Raw genomic sequence first — 21,003 nt, 5'->3', positions numbered from 1 at the left:
CGGGGCGCCCCGCCCCCCCCAATCATCAACTAAACCATTGAAGGGAATGATGAATCATCTGCATTTAAGAGAGGTCAACCTTCCAAATAAAATATGCAAAGGGACATTACAGGGGCCCCCAACCAAGCACTGGACTTTGAGGGTTGCTCTTTGTGGAGAGCAAGCTGGCAGAATCCAGTGTGAAGAGGAGTCGTCTCCTGGTCCAGATGTCGTAGCTAAGAAAGTCAGGAATGATGGATGACCAAGGAGAAAGAAGACTTTGGCTGGACCATCCGCTCCCATTGCTCCCAGGGCCCCCTGCCTCAGCATTGGCTGCATCTGCTGGACAGCTCCTCCTTCCTTTAGCTCTCTGGAGTCAGCTGTCATTGTTTCTGTCCCTCCACTGAATGCGGCAGTGCAGCCTGCCTGACACTGACTGACTGCTTTGATCTTACTGTGACTCACCTTCCTTGGGAGCTAATGAGGCAAAGTCAGCTAGACTTTCTTTTTTTTGTTTGGTTTTGGTTTTTGGTTTGTTTTTTTTTTTTTGCGGGGCAAGGAGGCTTAAGTGACTTTGCCCAGGGTCACACAGCTAGTAAGTGTCGTGTCTGAGGCCAAATTTGAACTCAGGTCCTCCTGAATCCAGAGTCAATGCTTTATCCACTGCACCACCTAGCTGCCCCATCGGCTTTCATTTTTGGTGAATGGTCTTAAGTTACTTGGCCTCAATTTCACCATCCAAGAAATGGATCGAATATTTAATAAAAGATTTGTACGACCAACTTTTAATTAGCCCTTGAGCATGCATAGTGCAAGGGTTCTTAGCCTTTGGGGGCATACCCTGATGGCAGGCTGGTGAAACCTTGGTGTGCCCCCCACACACACACACACCAACTTTTTTTCAAAATGCATAAAATTAAGATTACAAAGGAAAGCAATTCTATTAAAACGTGGCCATCAAAAACAAAACCACCACCAACAACAAAACCCCAAAAACCCAGGCTAAGAATCCCTTTTATAGTCAAGGCCTCACACTTGGCCAGGCCCCCACAAGTGTGAGTGGAGGCGCTGAGATTTGAGCCCAGGACCTCTGGGTTCCCATTTGGGCCTTTTGTCCACCCCAGGGAGGAAATTCAGCCAGGAGGTGAATGAGGTTTTCTTCATGTTTGTGTGACTGTTAGGTGAGGCTTCTGTATAGAGCCCATGATCCATGTCACAATTCTTTATACTCCCTAGAACTGACAGGATTTATTATTGGAACAGGTTGTGCAGAAGCATCAGTGGTGGTGATGTCATATGAAACCACCCTTCTCAGGTAGCAGAGGAGTGGTTTGCTTGTTCTTACTCTTGGTAACTTAGCAAGAGGTGTGTGCTTGTTTCTGCATATCTTTCTAGGGGAAGGTCCAGTGATCTGGCTTAGTTATTGCCGTGTACTCTGTCTTCTGTTGCTTTCAGCCAGGGGACTCCTGATTGGAGAGTGCTCCTGGGGGGGTGGGGGGGGTGTCCTTCATCGATAAAAAGGCTTTATATTGTGGGGATTTTGTGCTGTTACATGATGATTTTTGTTCTAGACCCATTCAGGGGGCAGTCTACTCTGAAACCTTCCCTGTTGGCCCACTTATCTCCCTGCTCACAATTACAATTGCACTTAATGTCTGCACCTGTCAGTCAAGCCAGTAAATGGGTATTGAAGCATCTCCTCTGGGTACCAAGAATGAGACGCGGCCTTTCTTTTATATGAAGCCTTCTGTTCGTGAAGCATGTACCATTTTACTGTTTTGTGGGAGAGGGTTTTTGTCATTCATGTGTTTTATTCTCAGATTATAAATTCCTGGTTTGTCAGGATGAATTTCATATTCTTGAATTTCTTACAAGTTCTTTCATCGTGGCCCGAGGGCTTGTGGCTATATTCTTTGAACCTGTGTCATCCCTTGAGCATAAGCCTCTTGCCCCTAGAGGTGAATTAATTCCTTCAGTTTGGTAAGAGTCACAGAATTGCAGTTGGAAGGGACCTTGTACAATGAGAGGAAGCCCACCACCCACCTCACCAGGCAGCCCACCCCACTTTTGGACTGGTCATTGATGGCTTCATTTGGCCTCCTTTGTAACGTCTACCCTGCTGGGGCTAAGCAGTACAAATCAGAATCCCATCTCCCTCCCCACCTCACATGCTGTAATGTCCTAATGGAGTCTTCTCTTTTCCAGACAAAAACATAGCCAATTCTTTCAACCAAGTCTCGTGTGATGTGAACTCAAACCCCGTCACCCTCTTCAGAATTCTTTCAGGAATCAGGAAGATCTGAGTTCAAATCCAGTCTCTGACACTTCCTAGCTTTGTGACCCTGGGCACATCACTTAACTTGTGCCTTAGTTTCCTCAGCTGTAAAACAGAAATAATAACAGTACCTGCCTCCCAGATCCTGATTGGAGAGTGCTTAACACACAGTGCCCAGCGCATAGTAGGGGCTGTATAAATGCTTGTAGGCTCCCAGAAGTCTGCACCGCACTCCGGGTTTGTCTGATATGGGCAGAATGCAAAAGGACCATGACCTCCCTGACTGCCCGACCCCCTTGCTCCTCCTTCCTTGCAGTCTTCCCAGACCTCCCATTCCTCCCTAAAACAGCGAGGGAAGCCCACTGCTTCCCCAAGCTAGCTTTTGTACCCAAGGACAACAGGACATTGAATCTCATCTGGTTACACTCGTCCCAATTGCTCTAGGCTGGTGAGATCACTCTGGATCCTCTCCCTCTGAGCTGGATGTCATCAGTCAGAATGTTAAACACCCCTGTGCCCAGTGCAGTTCCCTGGGGCATTTTCTTGCCTCGTAGACATTGAACTATTAGCAGCTCTTTGAGACATTGCAAAGTTCAGGCCAAGATGGCTGCCTGAAGAGGAGGCCAAGTTCCCTTCTGCCCCTTGCCCTAGTTCACACCCCTCCCAGCAAGACTGCCGTTGGTTCTTCACTAAGTGACTAATGCCGCCTGTCGCTGCACGAGAAAGTCAGCCAAGGGCAGTAAGAAAAGGGGCTTCCTGCCTGAGTGCAGGGAAGTCAGGCAGCCTCCCTGTGCAACCAGAGATAGGCCCAAAACACACGTCCCCTTCAAGGTGTGAAGAGGCCAAATGGGGGCTATGGAAGTCCTGAGGAGCAGTAGCAACTAACAGCTGAATTGCTCAGATAGAGTGATGGGGGGGGGCTGCAGCTAGGTGGCGCTGCAGTGGATAAAGGCACCGGCCCTGGATTCAGGAGGACCTGAGTTCAAATCCAGCCTCAGACACTTGACACTTACTAGCTGTGTTACCATGGGCAAGTCACTTAACCCCCATTGCCCCGGGGAAAAAAAAAAAAGGATAGTCTAGAGTGACCCAGGGCCCAGCGACTTCCAGAGTCCCTCAGTGTATATTCAGGATCTCTAACATTTGATGTATAGAGTGACAGACTTGGAGTTTAAATCTTTCCTTGGATAATTCATTACTAGTTACGGGACCCTGGGCAAATTACTTAACCTCTCTGACTCAGTTTCCTCATCTGTAAACGGGATAACAGTAGCACCTGCCTCTCAGGGTTGTAAAGATCAAAAGAGATAACATTATGTTAGGGTTACACTTTGGTGGCTGTCTCTCTATTTCATTATACCCTGGAATTATTTACCTTCAGAGGAAGGTCTTCTTGTTCTCTAACCCTTAGAGGAATGGGGAAGCCTAATCCCGGGAGGCAGAAAAAGGTCAGCCCAGGGACTCAGCAGACTGAAAACAAGGCCAAGCAGGGACAACAGTTTGGGGGGGGGGGGCAGAGCCTGGCCCCACCCTGAAATGCCAACTCTGGAACTAAACCTGCAGAGAGGAATTAGCCAGTGTCAAAAATATTTGTCAGTCTAGAGTTTCCCCCCAGAGAAGGAATAAGTCATTCCATAACAATTGCAAGTAGAACCTCAAAGGGAAAGGAACAAGGACCTAGATCTAGAGGGAATAAAGTGAGAGGAAGAATTGAATGAAAACTTGGGAGGAAGGAATTGGGAAGAGACTAAGTAGTTGACAAAGCGATCCACCTCACCCTAGGAACACAAGCTATAAAGCTAAACTAGACACAGCAGAAATCAGTCAGTGACTGCATGAGATAGCAAAATGTATTCAGAGAAAACAGAAGAACGTGTAAGGTAACTAGTATCAGAAACAACTGGCCTGGAAAGCAGGTCAAGGAGAGAGAGCCTTGAGAATCATTGAACTTCATGAAAATTGTGATAAAATAGGACACTATATTTTCTCTCTCTCTCTCTCTCTTTCTTTTTTTTTTTTTTTTTTTGGTGAGGCAATTGGGGTTAAGTGACTTGCCCAGGGTCACACAGCTAGTAAGTGTCAAGTGTCTGAGGCTGGATTTGAACTCAGGTCCTCCTGAATCCAGGGCCGGTGCTCTATCCACTGCACCACCCAGCTGCCCCAACACTATATTTTCTTTTTTTTTTTTTCATTATCAAACCTTTTTTATTAGTTCTAATATTATCCATTTCTTTTTTTTTATGTATGAGGTATTTTATTTTTTCCATTACATGTAAAGATAGTTCTCAACTTTTGTTTATACATGCTTTACAATTTCAGATTTTTCTCCCTCCCACCCCTCCCTCCCCCCCTCCCCTAGACAGCAGGTAATCTGATATAGGTTATATCTATATATCTCTATACATATACATATAGATATACCAACACTATATTTTCAATAAAAAGTAAGATTAAGTTGGCCAGGTATATTAGAACCAGAGGGCAAAGTGAGGATAGAAAGAATCCCCAAGTCACCTCCTGAAAGAAACACAGAAGTCCCTGAAAGGCCAAAATCCAGAGCTCTTCTTATATCAAAAGAGTTAAAAATACTGGATGTTTATATCCAGAAAGAAGCAGTTCAGGTACCAAGGAACCAGGTTCAGGTCACGACTATAAATGAAGAGACCTAGGAATACAGCATTCCAAAGAGCAAGAGATAACAGGCTTATAATCGAGAATAATTTATGCTACTAAGCTTAATATGATCTTACAAAGAAAAAAGAATTAACCTTTTGGAATAGAAAGCTTTCATACATTTCTGATGAAAAGACCAGAGCTGAGTAGGAACTTTTGTAAGAAGCTGTCCAATGATGTGGTGCTAACATTCTGTCAGGGAAAGAAGAGACAAAGGGCCTTGTAGAATCTTAATGTCTTAAAAGGAAAGGTATTGAGGCAGTTACATGAGAAAAACAGCTCTCCTTGGTGGTGGATTGGGCCCTTTCTAAGGTTTGAAGAAGGGGGAAAACCCATAGGGTAAAAGGAATATGCTCGTTTAGAAAAGAGGGAGAAAGGGGGGCAGCTAGGTGGCACAGTGGATAAAGCACCAGCCCTGGATTCAGAAGGACCTGAGTTCAAATCCAGCCTCAAACACTTGATACTTACTAGCTGTGTGACCTTGGGCAAGTCACTTAATCCTCATTGTCCTGCAAAAAAACAAAACAGAAAAGAGGAAGAAAGGATGAAACTTGCTACTTCACCAAACTGCAAACATGGAAGAGAAGCATGTTGTCCCATCCCCACCAAGTAAAGGTCCTGTCCCTTCTTTGAGCCTGGTTTTTTCATGTGGGTAGTAGTTTTATGTGGGAGTTAATCTGCCTCCAAAAGTATGGGTTACATCCTGAAACTACAGGTACCCTGTTGTTAATGAAATCAATTTAATATGCAACTGAGATCTATTCGTAAACCACCCAGCACAAGTGGCTGGCATGTAGTAGGCACTAAATAAATGCTTTTTCCTTCTTCCCATTTAATATGCAAGAAAAATAGTAATGGGGTTTCATTTCAGCCAGTATTGTTTTGTCCTTTGGTGGCTCACCATTTCCATCTCCTCTGCACCATCTTGCTATCAGGACTGGTCATGCTTAAAATGGCCGTCTCTGTGGCACTGCCAGTAATCAACTTCATGTTGGCACAGATCCTGGATTTGGGAGTCTAAAAATAGCTGCTGGTGGGGAGGCTAGAACTTCCTTTCGGGGCTGTGGAAACTTTGGATTTTCTTTTGGGGGACAGGCATGTCTATAGTTAGAAAGTCTGATGCATGTTCTATGTCCTTGATCCTCCCAGAAGTTAAATATCGGGGTGGAGAGTGTCCTACATTTGAAGTTCGGAAGACCTGGGATTGAATCCTGCCTTATACTCCTTAGCCTCAGTCACTTAGCTCAGTTTCCACATCTGTAGAATGGGCATCATCATAATACCGCCTACCTCCCAGAGTTGTTGTCAGGCTCAACCAAGATAAAATAGACTGAATTTTAGCTGTTATTTAATCAGCAGAATCAGTCGGTCTTTGGAGCATCTTAAGGGCAGACTCTGTTTCAGTAGAAAGCACGCTAGGCTCGTGGGATACTGGGTGGCTTCTGCCCTGTTAATAGGCTCCCCTCAGAGGTAGCTGCTGCAGTAGCTTCTCTTTCTGGTCACAGCCATAATGCTTGGCTTTCTTTCATTTAAATACTTTGATGAGTGTTGTAAGTCCTCTTTCAAGATGGATGACTTAGAGAGTGGGCAAGTTCTTTACCTCCTTCCGTTTTGGGGAGAGCTTCATCACTTTCAAATGTAGGATTCACATGTCCCCAACCACACTGATGGGGCACCTGCCCTTGTGCCTCTGCATAGCTTGTTATTGCTGTGATTTGTGATTGTGGAGTAGATGCTTCTTAGCATTCTAGGAGATTCTCTTCTGATGTCAGTAAATCGCTGCTCTTCAGCTTAGAGGCTGGGGTGCTGCTGCTAGTCTGTGTCAGAGGCTGGATTTGAACCCAGGTCTTATTGATTCCAAGACTGGCACCGCTCCACACTCCATGGATGGCATGAACGTGGTAATAAACTGCCTCTCCCTCCAGTGTATCCCGCCTCGGAGTCTACCTCATTGCTTCCTGGAGAAGGTGCCCTGTGACCTCTCTTCCATCCCCAAAGGAAAAAAAGAATGACTAAAATGAAGGTCCCTCTTGGTCAGCTGTGGGCAGGGCACCTGAATGTGAGATTCCTCTTCTTCCATGAGCCCTCTCACCCTGCATCTCCCCTCCCCCTCCTTTGGATTGCAAACTCCTTGAGGCCAGGGACTTGTATCCCCTGCGCTTAGCCGCTTAGCCGGGTGCCTGATTTACCACAAGCCCTTAATAAATGTTCTTTGGAGATGAGGAAACGCCCTTTTACCGGGTCTGGTCTTATCTGCCTAGAACACTCGAGAGGTTAAGTGACCTGCCCCAACCCCGGCCCTCTTACTGAATAATGGATTCATTATCTGGCCTCTCAATCAATTCACAAGTGTTCATTAAGCACATGCTGAGCTCCCCCACTCAGGACTTCAGTCCCAGTCCGTGCACACCCCCCACCCCCGGAAATGCAGAGACAAACTGCTAAAGCTGAGGTGATTTAGACTGGGGAGGGGAATGGGCATTGGGAAGGACTGTGCCTCTTGGGTGCAGGTTCAGAAGGGGAGGCATTCGTGGTAATGGGAGGAAAGACCAACCTGTGTGGATCTTAGAGGTGAGAAAGGGAGGAAGGTGGGGGGCGGGGGTGGGGCGGGCTCCCAAGATAGGCCAGGTTGTGTGGGCTTTAAAAGCCAAACAGCCACCTGGTCAACAGGAAGCCGCTGGAGTTGGTCAGTGCTGCCCCAAAGGTTATGGCACTGGATGAGGGTGGGGGCAAGCCCCGGGATTCCCCTCTTCCCTGGGTTGGCAGAAAACTCAAGTTCATAAAGAAACACAGGTGTTTGATTTTCTAGTTGACAGCCTCCATAGCAATGCAGAGTGTTATGAGGATGGGGCGCCTTCTGCATCCCCTTCCAGCCCTTCAGTCCTTACCCCCCCCCCCCTTGGAGAATCCTGTAATCATAGCAGTCATGGTGGTAAGAGCAGGCCTTTGCAGAGCATCGCACATCTCTACAGCCCCTTCATCGGATGCTCAGAAGAGCCCTTTAAGACGGAGCCCATGGGTGACGGTATCATTGAAATCCGAGGCTTGGAGACATTGCTGTGTCCCCTTTTGCCACCTGCCTGATAAACATCCGAGGCAAGGATTTGAACCCAGCTCTTTTGCCAGCACTTAGCCCATAGGCTATTAGCTGGCATTGCTTGATTTCAGTGGAAAAGTACTATGGAGATGGAGGAAAGAGAATTTTTGTGAGAATTGATGTGGTCTTCACCACAGAGGGCACTAACCAGATGCTTGGCTGATGGTCAGGGAGTCTGGTTTAATCCTGCCCAGTTCCTGCCTACGTGTAGAACCTGGGCCAGATGACCAGCTTTGGTGGGTTGGGGAGCTGAGCTGAGAGGAGAGAGAAGGCCTGAATCCGTCCCCCGCACTCCCTCAAGCCTACCCTGGAAGGGGGGGGGGGTGGAATTAGAAAAAGACTGATTGTAGGTGAGTTTTTGGTTTTGCTTGGAGGCAAAAATTGTGGATGGGTGTGTATTTGTGGTCTGTATTTGTGTTTGAAGAGTTAGAAACTATTGTAATAAGTATTTCTACAGATCAAAGTTACTCAGAACTCCATTGTATAGAATTAAGGGGGTTCAGCTTTCCCCATGGCATTTTTCACTGTCTCTCCTACTTTAGAGTTTGTAGAGCAGACTTAGGCCTCCCTGGACTGACATGTGGGCCAACTGCTCCTGCTAGCGAAAGGCCGTCAGCTTCCGCCTGCAGCCTGACGGGTTGCAACCTGCCTCCACTAGCAGTTCTCTTGCTGGGCATGGTGCTCACTGTTTGTCTGATGCTATTTCATTTGTTCAAGGAAACAGACAGGGTTGGGTTACTCTTCCTTCGTGTGAATGATGTTGCAGGGAGGAAGAATCCGTTTCAATATTGATTCTTTGTAATGTGAGTGATACCAAATCTTTGAATCTCTTGTTGGTGCATGCGAGAAAGTGGAGAAATGTATTAAAATATGTAGAATTTACTCTCCTCCAGTGTCTCCTCTTTGGGGCTAGAGCAGAACAATAATAATATTCCGACTTGGTGATTTGTTCCTGGGGAAAATGTTGCTTCTTGTTGCATAAGCATTTCCTGAAGGAATTTCTTTTTAACTAGGTGTGTCCCTGCAGTCAGGTGAAAGGCTGAGCTTTTCTCTCTTGAGATGACGCATTGTCGGTCTCCTTCCTGTGCTGGCTAGTGAACCTAATGATCACATGCCCTATTTTAATGTTTAGTAAAATGGAGTTTTATAGAAAGAGTAAGCCCAGGGGCAGCTAGGTGGTGTAGTAGATAGAGCACTAGCCCTGGATTCAGGAGGACCTGAGTTCAAATCCGGTCTCAGATAATTATCACTTACTAGCTGTGTGACCCTGGGCAAGTCACTTAACCCCAATTGCCTCACCAAAAAACAAAAAGAAAAAGAAAAAGAGTAAGCCCAGGGGCAGCTAGGTGGCACAGTGGGTGAAGCACTGCCCTGGATTCAGGAGGACCTGAGTTCAAATTCAGCCTCAGACCCTTGACAATAGCTCTGTGACCCTGGGCACTCTGGTTCTTCTTTTCCAAAGAACATTCTCCCGGCAGAGGTGAAGAGTTTGAGTTCTCTCCCTCATCAGACATCATCAACCCATCCCACCCAGGAAACAGTTATGTGTCAGGCACCATGCTGGGCACTAGTCAGGGAATATACTTAGTAAAGTAAAGAGTACATCCGCCCTTGCCCTCAAGAAACTTATAGTCCAATGGGAGGAGGCACCAGCAGGGAAGGAAGGATCAGCTGTTCTGATGCTGAGACATCTTGTGTGGTGTTGAAGCCAGGCAGGGCAGCAGATGCAGACTGGGGTGAACCCCAAGGCCTGGCTTCTCCCCTTTATAAAAGAAGCCTTTGGAAATCATGCTCTCTGCCCTGATAAAGCTTTCAATTTCTTCACTTGTCCTGAGATCTAATGTTCCTCAGACTAATGTAGCAGGGTTGTAGCTCACCTTTCCCTGTTGTCTGTACCTGTCTTTAAAAGTTAAATCCCAAAGGATCCATTTGCATCTAAGAAAACAGTCTAGATTTTCATCTTTGGCCTGCATATTCAGAGGCTTGTCTTGAGGTTTTATGTCATTGTAATCTGGGCATATGTTTCCAGTTCTGCCGTCCTTGCTTTGCATTATGTTCCACGTTTGTCAGTGCTGCGATTTCCATTCTGCTGATAACCCACAATTGGCCTGGTAGTTTACCAACCCTTGAATATAGTAGTTTTCTCTAAGGTTGTCGTTTTGGGGTTTTTTGGTTTTGTTTTATTTGCTATTACAAATAACTATGAATTGTTTTATTCAAAATTCCTTTAAAAAAATTTCTCCTAGAATCTTTTTTTTTTTAAGTGAGGCAATTGGGGTTAAGTGACTTGCCCAGGGTCACACAGCTAGTAAGTGTTAAGTGTCTGAGGCCAGATTTGAACTCGAGTACTCCTGACTCCCCGGCCAGGTGCTCTATCCACTGCGCCATCTAGCTGCCCCTAGAATCTCATTTTTAAGATAAAGCCATAGTAATGAGATTACTGGAGCAGAGTTCACTTTGTAACTTAATCTGTATTACTAGATTGCACTACCCTAAAATTACAACAGTAATGGGATAGGGTGTTTATTTTCCCCCAGCTCCATTGGCCGTGAATTTTGCTATTAAACTATATTTGCCAACTTTGTTAGTAATAGTAATAATAATAATAATAAATAGACATGAATCCATAGAAGTTCCTGACGTAGGTACAAGTCAGAGTTGAAGTCAGATATTTAACGCATGGTAGTAATAGTTCAAAGCTCTCCCAGTCTGTATTCTCTGATCATTCGAAAGTTGAACCTTATTTGTGATTCTTAACAGGTGTGTTATTTACAATTTTTAACATTGATAAAATGTTCCTTTCTTTCGGGTATTTGTCCACTTGGGAACAGTTGCACTACGAAAGCCTGGTACCCAGTCCCCTTCCCTCTTCCCCCACATCTCACAGCCCTTTGAGCTCTCCTCCCATTTTTTCCTCTAGCCTAGCCTGATGAAGAAGTAGCCTTTCTTCCCCAGGCTCACCCCTCTCTGTGTACCCTGAATCTTTTCTGTTCCTATCTTTTCCAGGAAATTGTCCCCAGTAACACCCACCCCACACTTAAAGCTGCTCATTCCATCCCTCCTGCCACCACCTCCATCTTTAAAAAATAAAAACCTCACTGGACACCTTTCATTCCCTCGGACTGCCATCTTCTGTCTCTTCCCAGAACTCCCAGACTCTATTACTTCCTCCCCTCTCCTGTACACTGTCTTCCAGTCTCTTCATCTTTCCTCCCAAAACTTTGCCTCTCTTGAATTTCCCACCCTCAACCTGAGTTCTTCCTCTCTCCCCAGGTAATGTTTGCTCCCCACCCCTCCTTTCAGGCAACCTCCCAATTGTTCTCCTTGCCTTTTCATACAGCTGCCAAAGGGCATCTTTCCTAAATTGAATGGCAGCCCCTCCCCATCCCTGCTGGGACTCTATTCCCTCTAACCCCTTGTTTGGCCTTTAAATCCCCTCATGGGCTGGTCCAGTTTACCTTCCCAGCCTTATTAGATGCTCCCATTGGCTCCAGCTGGAATCCAGCTATACCTGCTGACCACCATCCTCTTGTTCTTTGTATTTGACTGGCCTGCGTTTCCACCCCTGCCCTTGTATTGCCGGGTCCCCCTTGCCTGGAATTGAGGGCCCTACTCCATATCAAAGTTCAGTTCAAAAGGGCGGCCTTTTTTCTTTGCTGATTTCCCTTCTGAGTCATTACACTTGGCTTGTTTGAAAAAGTAGTTATACAGGTTGTCCCTGCAGAGAAGGATGGACAAAATATGTGTATGTGGAGGGAAGGCCCCTCAGATCTCTGATTTCTTAAGTATTTTTTTCCAGGTACATGTAAAGATAGCTTTCAACATTTGTTTTTTATATAAAATTTTGAGTTCCAAATTTTTCTCCCTCCCTGCCCTCCCCAAGACAGCAAGCAATCTGATATAGGAGAAGACTCAGAACAAAAGGGAAAAACTTCAAAGGTGGGGGAGGGGGCGGTAGAAAGAGTATGATTTAATCTGCATTCAGATTCCTCAGTTCTTTTTTCTGAATGTTCTGGTTCTGCTCACTTCACTCAGCATCAGTCCACTTAAGTCTTGCCTGGGTTTTCTGAAATCTGCCTGCTCATCATTTCTTTTTTTCTTTTTCTCTCTCTCTTTCTTTCTTTTTTGTGCGCGTCGGTGAAGGCTTCTTTATTTATCTTGGAAGATGGGCAGTCTTCTGAATCTGCCAGAGTGCCCTGCTCAATGCTATTGTGCTGTTTCTTACAGCACAATAGTATTCCATCACACTCGTATACCACAACTTGTTCAGCCATTCCCCTATTGATAGGCATTCCCTCAATTTCCAATTCTTTGCCACCACAAAGAGAGCTGCTAGAAATATCTTTGTATATGTGGGTTGCATGGATCATTTTTAAAATGGGGAGCGTGGATTTGTCGGTTTAATTGTTGATCTGCATGTTTGCTTTTTTTAAATACAGTTGGTGACAAAGTTCCTGCAGACATAAGGTTGACGTCCATCAAGTCTACCACCTTAAGAGTGGACCAGTCCATTCTCACAGGTAATTGTTGTTAAGTTGCTATCAGTAGAGTTGGGTCAGGAGTATTTCTTTTCTTAAGCTCTGAGGGGGCCTGGCCCAGGCAGTAGAGATAAGCATGGAAGCATAGAGTCAGGGATGGAGATCACCTTTTAGCTCAGGCCCTTCCCTGTAAACAGAACCAGTGCCATTGTCACCCTTCTAAAGAACTTCTAGCCAAGCATTTCTTGAGTTTTGATTTTTAAACAAAGTCTGGGGGAGAGGGAAAGGTGTAAAGGAAAAGATTATGGCAGTGCCTTGACATTTATGTACTTGACATTGATCTCATGGGCAGTGGGGGTGGGTGGTTAGTAAACAAATACGCTAGAATCTGCTCTGGTGGAAGGTCACAGTCATCCGTGACCTGTACAACCGTATGAACTTATTTGCCTTCTGCAAGCTCCTGCTTGGATTCCTTCTTTCTTGGGTTGTTGTTCACCGTGCCTCACTTCAGACTCCAGGCCTGCAGCAGTCGCCTCCCAAACGGGCACAATTGACCAGAAAAATGAGCCTTCTGCCTTGGGGGCCCTTTCTTTCCCCTGTTTGTTTGGCAAAAGCACCAGGCAGGGTAGGGTGGAGGGCTCCCACTAATGACTGCGTGACCTGGGGAAGGAAGGGTGTCGGAAGATCGGCACAGAAAAACAATGAAAACCTGAAGTCAGGCCCACAGATTGGTAGAGAAAAATAAAAATTTTAAAGGTTATCAAGATTCTATATCAGATTTTAATTCGTAAAGCAATTGCTTGTATAGAGGAGGCGATGTGAGAAAAGTAGAAAGAACAATATGCCAGGCTGGCAGCTTTCCGAACAGTCTTTATATTGAAGGAAAATTCCCTAAGGCCACAAGTAAACTCATTACCAGCTTAAGTCAAGTCTTGTGCACACGGCTGGAAATGAAAAATAGGCATCCCCTTTAAACCGTTCAGATCTGGTTTTGAAAATAGAAACTGTTAGTAAAGGAAGCTACAACCCATGATTGATTTATCAAAGGATAGAGAATGTGAGTAGGAGTAATCTCCTCTTGGCTATCTCCTCTCTGCATGGTGCCTAAATGTTTTATGATTTAACAAAACTAGGATTCTTTTGAGATTATAAATATTGCTGCTGGAAAACGAAGGATCCTCTGGTCCAGCCTCTTTTTATTTTTTCACAAAGAAGTCAATAGGACTGGCTGGCTCTCCTGGGAGGAGACTAAGCTGCCCTGACTTTGCAGCTTGGAACTGGTTCCCTTGCACTGCCCCATGTCCCTTGGAGCCAAGGGTGGGGAGTCCAAAAAGGTCCCTGGGGAAGGGCCTTTACAACCTCTCCCAGCCCCTGGCCCTTCCTTGTCTTGACTGCATTGGAAGAACAAAAAGTCAGGCTGTGTCATCCCTATCTTTGGGGTGGCCTGCTTGCCTCGGGAGACCCTCAAGTGGGAATCTGATTGAAGAGAAAGTGAGCTTCAAAAAAGAGACTCTAGAAAAATGAGGAATCTTCTGTTAAAAATTGCTGCTGCACCGGGGCAGCTAGATGGCGCAGTGGTTAAAGCACCGGCCCTGGATTCAGGAGTACCTGAGTTCAAATCCGGCCTCAGACACTTGACACTTATTAGCTGTGTGACTCTGGGCAAGTCACTTAACCCCCATTGCCTAAAAAAAAAAAAATTGCTGCTGCATCAGTTAAACAGGATTTTGCTAATAGGTGTTTAAGAATCTGATTGACATGTAATTCCTGGTTAAAGCCCTGGAAGGGAAGGGAAAGCCAGGGAAGGGGGGAGGCTAGGTGATCCTTAAGGCTGGAGTCTCCTGTCATTGGGAGCCTGGGCAGCACCGCTGGCCTTTCTGGGAAATCAGCAGCGTTCTCCCTTTCTCTTTGTATTATTTGACACTTGTTTTTCATTGGAAGTCTGTCTGGCCATGGAAAACATGACAGACTTTTGTGATTTTTTAAGCTTATTCACTGTTCCTCATCAGGGGCATGCATTTCAATATTTCCATTTAATGCTTATAATTTAGGTGAATCCGTCTCTGTTATTAAACACACGGACCCTGTGCCTGATCCCCGGGCTGTCAACCAAGATAAGAAGAATATGCTCTTCTCTGTAAGTACTTTCTTTCTTCCGGCTCATTTTCACTCTGACCGAGTTTTGTGAGAAACTTCCAAGCACAATGAGGATTTCTTGACAGAGTAGCTGGCCCTCACTCAGGGTTACGCTTCTTGGGGAATCTTAGCTCTTAAAATGAATAACCAAAAACGTGACCTACAAATCAAATTATGATGAATGAAAAATGAATGGGTTCTTCCATAACTCTCTATCAGGGTACAAATATTGCTGCTGGAAAAGCCATGGGAGTGGTCGTTGCCACTGGTGTGAACACTGAAATTGGCAAAATCCGTGATGAGATGGTGGCGACGGAGCAGGAGAGGACGCCCCTGCAGCAGAAGCTGGACGAGTTTGGGGAACAGCTGTCCAAAGTCATCTCTCTCATTTGCATTGCGGTCTGGATGATCAACATTGGGCACTTCAATGACCCTGTGCACGGGGGATCGTGGATCCGAGGCGCCATCTACTACTTTAAAATCGCAGTCGCCCTGGCTGTTGCAGCCATTCCCGAGGGTCTGCCTGCCGTCATCACCACCTGCCTGGCCCTGGGCACCCGCCGAATGGCCAAGAAGAATGCCATCGTTAGGAGCCTGCCGTCTGTAGAGACCCTGGGCTGCACCTCGGTCATCTGCTCAGACAAGACCGGCACGCTGACCACCAACCAGATGTCCGTGTGCAGGGTAAGGAGTGTGAATCACACAGCATGTGGGGTCGGGCCTGAGGCCTCAGCAGGGCAGTTTGGGGGGTGGGGGTCATGGTCTTGGCCCGCTCTGGCTCTGCTTTGGGGCCCCGAGCCATCCTCTTAGTGTCTCCAGGTCTGCCCTAGGGAGGTCCCTGCTCCTGCTTGTTGAAGAAAGCCTGTAGACTCCTCCCTCTCCTTTCTCTCTTTGAAGTCCTTGGCCTGTCCTTGTACAGTGTAATGGGGGTCTTGAAGACTTGGGGCCAAGCAAGAAGCCTGGGAGTTGTAGGGAGATCTCGGGTGATCTCATCCCTGTGGGATCTCCTCTAAGTTTGTGGCTTGGTTTTGTCCTCTCTGTTGGGGAGGTGGCAGATGGGATCTGCCCTGCCCCTCATTGTCAGGTGTGCCTTCAGCAGAGATGTTGGCCTTGATCCATCCCCACTCCTCCTTGGTTCCTTTGGTGACCACAGTCCCCAGCTTGTGAGCGATTGTGAGTGTCTCCAAGCTATAGAAAGATGGCTGCCGCTCTGGCCAGGTTAGCCAGGCCACCCCCCATGAGGAGGGGCCACCAGGATTAGGTGCACCTGTAGTTTGGGGAGGTGGGGAACACAGTACACTCCACACCCAGCTTCCTCCAGCAGAAGCTGACAGCCTTTGTTAAAGCCTCTTTGTCCAGTCACTTTTCAGTCGTGTCCGACTCTTCCTGACTCACTTGGGGTTTTCTTGACCAAGACACTGGAGCAGTTTGGCCATTTCCTTCTCCAGCTCATTTGGCAGATGAGCAAAGTGAAGCCTACAGGGCCTCACAGTAAGTATCCGATTTGACCTCAGGAAGATGAGTCTTCCTGCCTCCTGGCCTGGCGCTCCATCCACTGTGTCACCTCGCTTCCTGGCAAAGCTTGACGAGGCTGCCTTCCCAAAGATGTTCCTGGAGAGAGCAGCGTTGGAGCTGAGAGTTAGGCCTCCTTCCTAGGAGCTCACTGTGAAACCTTCGTACTTATTTACTTGCTCCAAGGCTTGTTGGCTCTTCTCCTTGGGAAGCAGGGCTTCCTCCCCCAGGCTGCTCTGGGGAGGTGCATCATCCCTGTGGGTCCAGTGACTTGGAAAAGGATGTGCTTTGTGCTGTCTATAAACCAGCAAGATGGTGTGTTGGCCCCTTGGGTAAAGGGCAGTCTTTTGTCTGCTTTGCCACTTTTTTATTGTAATGGAAGATGCTTCTCTGAAGAACTCCTATGGAATAATTAAGTCATTTAAGTCGGTGACTTGGGAGGAAGGTGCTAGACTTAGAATCAGGAAGACCTGAGTTCAAATCCTACCTCAGATCCTGGGCAACTTCCTTCTCATCTGCCTCAGTTTTCTCATACATAAAATGGGAAGAATAATAGCCCCTGCCTCCCAACGATCAAATGAGACGAGACTTCAAAAGTGCTTTGCAAACCTTAAGTTAAACCGTTATGTAAATGCTGGTGATTATTGTTTATTTGGATCAAGAAATGCTCCTGAAATGAAGACTCTTTAAAACTAAAATTAGGAAGCCATAGCACCTGTGTGGGTGACTCTCCTCATCCCTATGACAATGTGGGGGGTTTGGGTTCATGGATTGGCTTAAATAGCATGTGACGTCCCCTAGACTGGAGGCGGCTTTGTCTTAGCAACTTGAAATGTTTGTGTGCTGCAGGGCAAGTTGGCCATCCTGCTTGCAGTGGTTCGCCCTTCCCTGTCCCCCAATAGAGTTTGAGGGAAACAAGGATGATAGGAGACCTTGTTGTGCTGAATCCTGGCTAGTTATGGGGAAAATAGTAAAAGAACTGGTGGGTTAGTTTCTTTGAGACATCAAGTGCTAGTAGGCTTTCGAAATGCCAGCTCAGAAGTAAAGGGCGTCTGCCCCCACTTCACTGTGTCCATTAGGCAGACTCTTCTCTTCATCTGGGTCTTGGGTCCTTCCAGGCTTTGGGAAGCTGATGGAAAGAACCAACTTCCACAGACATTTACAAATCCCACCACGTCTGAGCGATCTTAGCACAAAGGAACTCAGGTGCTGTCATTTCCCTTGGGAAGTAGCTGCTGTTTTGTTTCTCTTAAGAATAAACTTGGATTTACACATTGTGCATGTTTTACCTAACTCTGATACCTCAGAATTACCCCCAGTTCTAAGACAGCCTGCCCTGTAGTCAGGAAGACCTGAGTTCAAATCCAGTCTCATATACTCACTGACTGCATAACCCTAAGCGAGTCACTTCACCTCTATTTGTCTCATCTGTAAAATGGAGATAATAGCAGTGCCCCCTCTCAGGGATGTTGGGAGGATCAAAGGAGATGTTATTTGCAGAGCTTGTAGCCCAGCCTGGCACATAGTAGGGCTGCACTGACTCTTGTCACTGTTCTCAAAGTGATGACATTTTTCTTTCTCTGACGCCTGTTGGAAACTTCCCATAAGAAGATAGGTCAGGAGGCAGCTAGGTGGTGAAGTGAATAGAGCACCGGCCCTGGAGTCAGGAGTTCCTGAGTTCAAATCCGGCCTCAGACATTTAACACTTACTAGCTGTGTGACCCTGGGCAAGTCACTTAACCCCAGTTGCCTCACCAAAAAAAAAAAAAAATAGATCTGTTCCAAAGGCTGCTGCTGCCCGCTGCTTAGTCGTGTCTTCCCTGAATTCTACCTGGTCCAAGTGCTTTGGAGACAGGAACCACGCAAGGCCAGAACTAGCCAGGCTTCTGTCTGGTGGCTAATACAAGGAAAGAACATCAGGGTAACTAGGTCTGGCCTGTCTAGACATCAGCACAGTGCGAAGCGGTAGACAAAGATGACTGTGGCCGTGACCAACCTCATCTCCACGGGAGTATGCTAACTGTTGGCATCCATCGTCCTCAAGACCAGGAGCTCCAAGGTGGGGCACCAGCATGTCCGGGGCCTCAGAAGGATAAAACATCTCCCCCGTAGTTCCCTTAGTGCTCACCTTGTCCAGCCTGTCAGTTTTTGAAAGGGGGGACTGTGGGTCAGGCAGAGTGGCCTCCCATAGGGGGCAGAGCCCTGAGTGACAGCCCCAGGGGGCTGGTCCTCCGCCATCTTTATTCCTGGCCTTGTTTGTAGAATGGTTTTGCAATGGAGTTGCAAGCCAATTGCTGAGCCCTGTTAACAGGAGTGTTACTTTGCATAGAAGAAGAAACTCGCCTTTGTAACCAGCAGATGTAACCAGTGGCACCAAGTAGAGCGCTCCCGTTTGGGTCAGACAGATCCTCCCACTGTGTTGTTCAGGGGGTTGCCCATCGGCTTGGCTGAGAGAGGCCATGCTCCAACCTTGATTCACTCAGACCCTGTTACAGCGGTTTTTCCTCTTACATTAGGTTGGCAAAGCTAACTGACTCACTTTGCTCCACAGATGTTTATTCTGGACCGAGTTGAAGGAGATAGCTGTTCCTTGAATGAGTTCACCATCACCGGCTCAACATATGCACCCATGGGAGAAGTGTAAGTAGTGTGTCCGTGGCCTGGCCTCAGGAGGGCCATGGCCCCAAGCAAATAATCATTTGTCAAAAATGCAAGCGTTTAGGAACCATTACCCTGCTGTGTGCTAGGCCCCAGGGATACAGAGACACAGGTAGCATGGGCCCTGCCCTCCAGGATCATCCTAGTGACATCTTAGCCAGAGACTGCATGTATGTGTGCGTGTTCCTCAGGGGTTAGTGGGTGAGGGACAGCCGATGCTAAAATGTACAGCTCCACTCAGCAGAGCAGCTCAGGCAGCACCCAACATTGGCTGCTTAGAGCAGATGAGAAGCCCTGGGAGAAAGTGTAGAGAGAATGGAGAGGAGGCCCCAGCACAGAGCCCGGGCCAGGATGGAGACTTGAGCCATCAGAGCAGACCGGGAAGTGGGCAGGAAGCCTGAGGAGAAGAAAGGCAGCGTCCTGAGAATTTAGTGCAAGGGCTAAGAAGAGGGAGTGAGGCAGGCAGCAGGGAAGGAAGGCTCTTCCAAGGTGTTTGAGAAAGAGAAGAAAGATGGTATGGTGGGGAGAGGCAGGAAGCCTGATCCCGGCTCTCAGTGTGGGCGTGTTTGTGGGCAGCAGAGAAGGCGCAGTGGGTCAGGGGAGGTCGTTGGGAAGATGGGCAAGGTGCCTGGAGTAGGAGGAGTTTTTAAATGGGGTCTCACGGAGGATCAAAGGAGATGTTAAAATTATACAAATGTGAGTAAAACATCTCATCCGGGCTTATTTGTACCAATCCCAGATGGGGTATGGGGTGGAGGGGTCAGGTTTGTCTGGGACACACAGCAGGAGAGAGGCCAGCGTAGGGCCAGTGGTGTGGAAGTAAATGTATGAAGATGGTGGTGGGTTCTCTAAGGGAGAGTCCATGGATCTGAAGCATCTCAAGTGGCTCAGAGTTATTTTCTTAAGGCCTTCTCGAATGGCGGGATCCTCTGAGCTACTTCCTTCTAAAGGTAATGATTGGGTGATTGCTGACAACCTTAAAAGTAATATTGAAAGAAAAGGTTTGGGAGTCCAGTTTTTAATCCAAAGTAAATGATTTTGTGCATGGGAAGTTGATCGTACAGTAGGTGAGGAAAGATTTTCACGACTTCCATTTCCTAACATATCACCATGCCCGCTTCCCAGTGAGTGTCATTGAACAACAATAAAGCTTGTTTTTATGATTTCCTTTTCATTGAAATGCCGTGCTGACACCAGAAACAAGGAAAAGACCTTTTACAGACCCCTTTGATCTTGTATCTCTTGTCTTCAAGAGAAGAGTCAGACAGACCTTGTGTGTGTGTGTGTGTGTGGTGACAAAGGTCTCTGCACAGAAGAGGTTCTAGCACTTCTGGGGGTTAAGCCTCTGAATATTGGGGGCCTGTTCACTGGGGCCTATACTGGACGGGCCTGGCTAGCTGGAGGAGGGAAGTTCTTTGGAGAAAATGGTCTTAATTCATTTTAAGTGAGGGTCACGGAAAAGTGTATTCTCTGTCAGCAGACTAGGTGGAGCTGACGGAGCATTGGACTGGAGGGGGAGACAAGGAAATTGGGAGGACCCCCATTTTAAGGTGGTTCCCACCATCCCCCTGGGACAGTCATTTGGGGGCCAGAAGTAGAATGAAGCAGGGACCCCTTGGGCTTGAGGCCCGGCCAGCAGGGGTGACATGCTCTGAGCTTCCTGTCTTCCCTTGGCAGGCATAAAGATGAGAAGCCAGTGAAGTGTCACCAGTACGACGGCCTGGTGGAGCTGGCCACAATCTGTGCCCTTTGTAATGACTCTGCGTTGGATTACAACGAGGTGAGGCCAGGGATCCGGGCTGACCGGCCACCCCCAGAGGCCCCCTACTGCTGTTAGCCCAGGGCCCTGTGGCGATTTAGAATCCCACCTCCTTCCTCACTTGGGGAGGACCGACTTTTCTTTACACTCCCAGCTTGTCGGGCATCCTGCGTCCAGCCAAAAACTCGACCCATTTGCTGCCCTTTGCTGCCGTTCATCATGGTTCCTATAAACAGCCCATCCTAGAGTTTGCGTGGCTGGAGCATCTGATGTAATTGTTAGGCTTTTCTAGAGTGCGGCCACCTACGTGCCCAGCCGTCCCTTTTCCTCTTGCTTCAGAAATGACAGGAGCCTGTCCTGAGAGACAATAAGCTGAGACCACCTTCAGCACCTCCTGAGTCTGAAGGCCTAACCCCAGAACTCTGTGGGTGCAGAA

The 21,003-nt window shown here is 47.3% G+C and overlaps 1 protein-coding gene across 2 annotated transcripts in view; it reads left to right on the top strand.

The window, feature by feature from the left end:
- Nucleotides 1-21,003, top strand: part of ATP2A2 (ATPase sarcoplasmic/endoplasmic reticulum Ca2+ transporting 2) — a 55,087-nt gene that overhangs the window by 24,242 nt on the left and 9,842 nt on the right. For both annotated transcript variants that reach the window (XR_006356379.1, XM_044003198.1), the window contains exons 6-10: nt 12,464-12,544; nt 14,554-14,639; nt 14,858-15,322; nt 18,702-18,790; nt 20,486-20,588. Coding sequence is in view for 1 of the 2 variants with exons in the window: in XM_044003198.1 (XP_043859133.1) it covers nt 12,464-12,544; nt 14,554-14,639; nt 14,858-15,322; nt 18,702-18,790; nt 20,486-20,588 (824 nt within the window). In the remaining variant the exon portion in view is untranslated. The remainder of the gene's footprint in view (nt 1-12,463; nt 12,545-14,553; nt 14,640-14,857; nt 15,323-18,701; nt 18,791-20,485; nt 20,589-21,003) is intronic.

The sequence above is a fragment of the Dromiciops gliroides genome, chromosome 1 (genome assembly GCF_019393635.1).
Source record: "Dromiciops gliroides isolate mDroGli1 chromosome 1, mDroGli1.pri, whole genome shotgun sequence".
Classification (NCBI taxonomy): domain Eukaryota; kingdom Metazoa; phylum Chordata; class Mammalia; order Microbiotheria; family Microbiotheriidae; genus Dromiciops; species Dromiciops gliroides.
The sequence above is the reverse complement of the archived record's forward strand: the minus strand, read 5'-3'. Positions and strand labels throughout refer to the sequence as shown.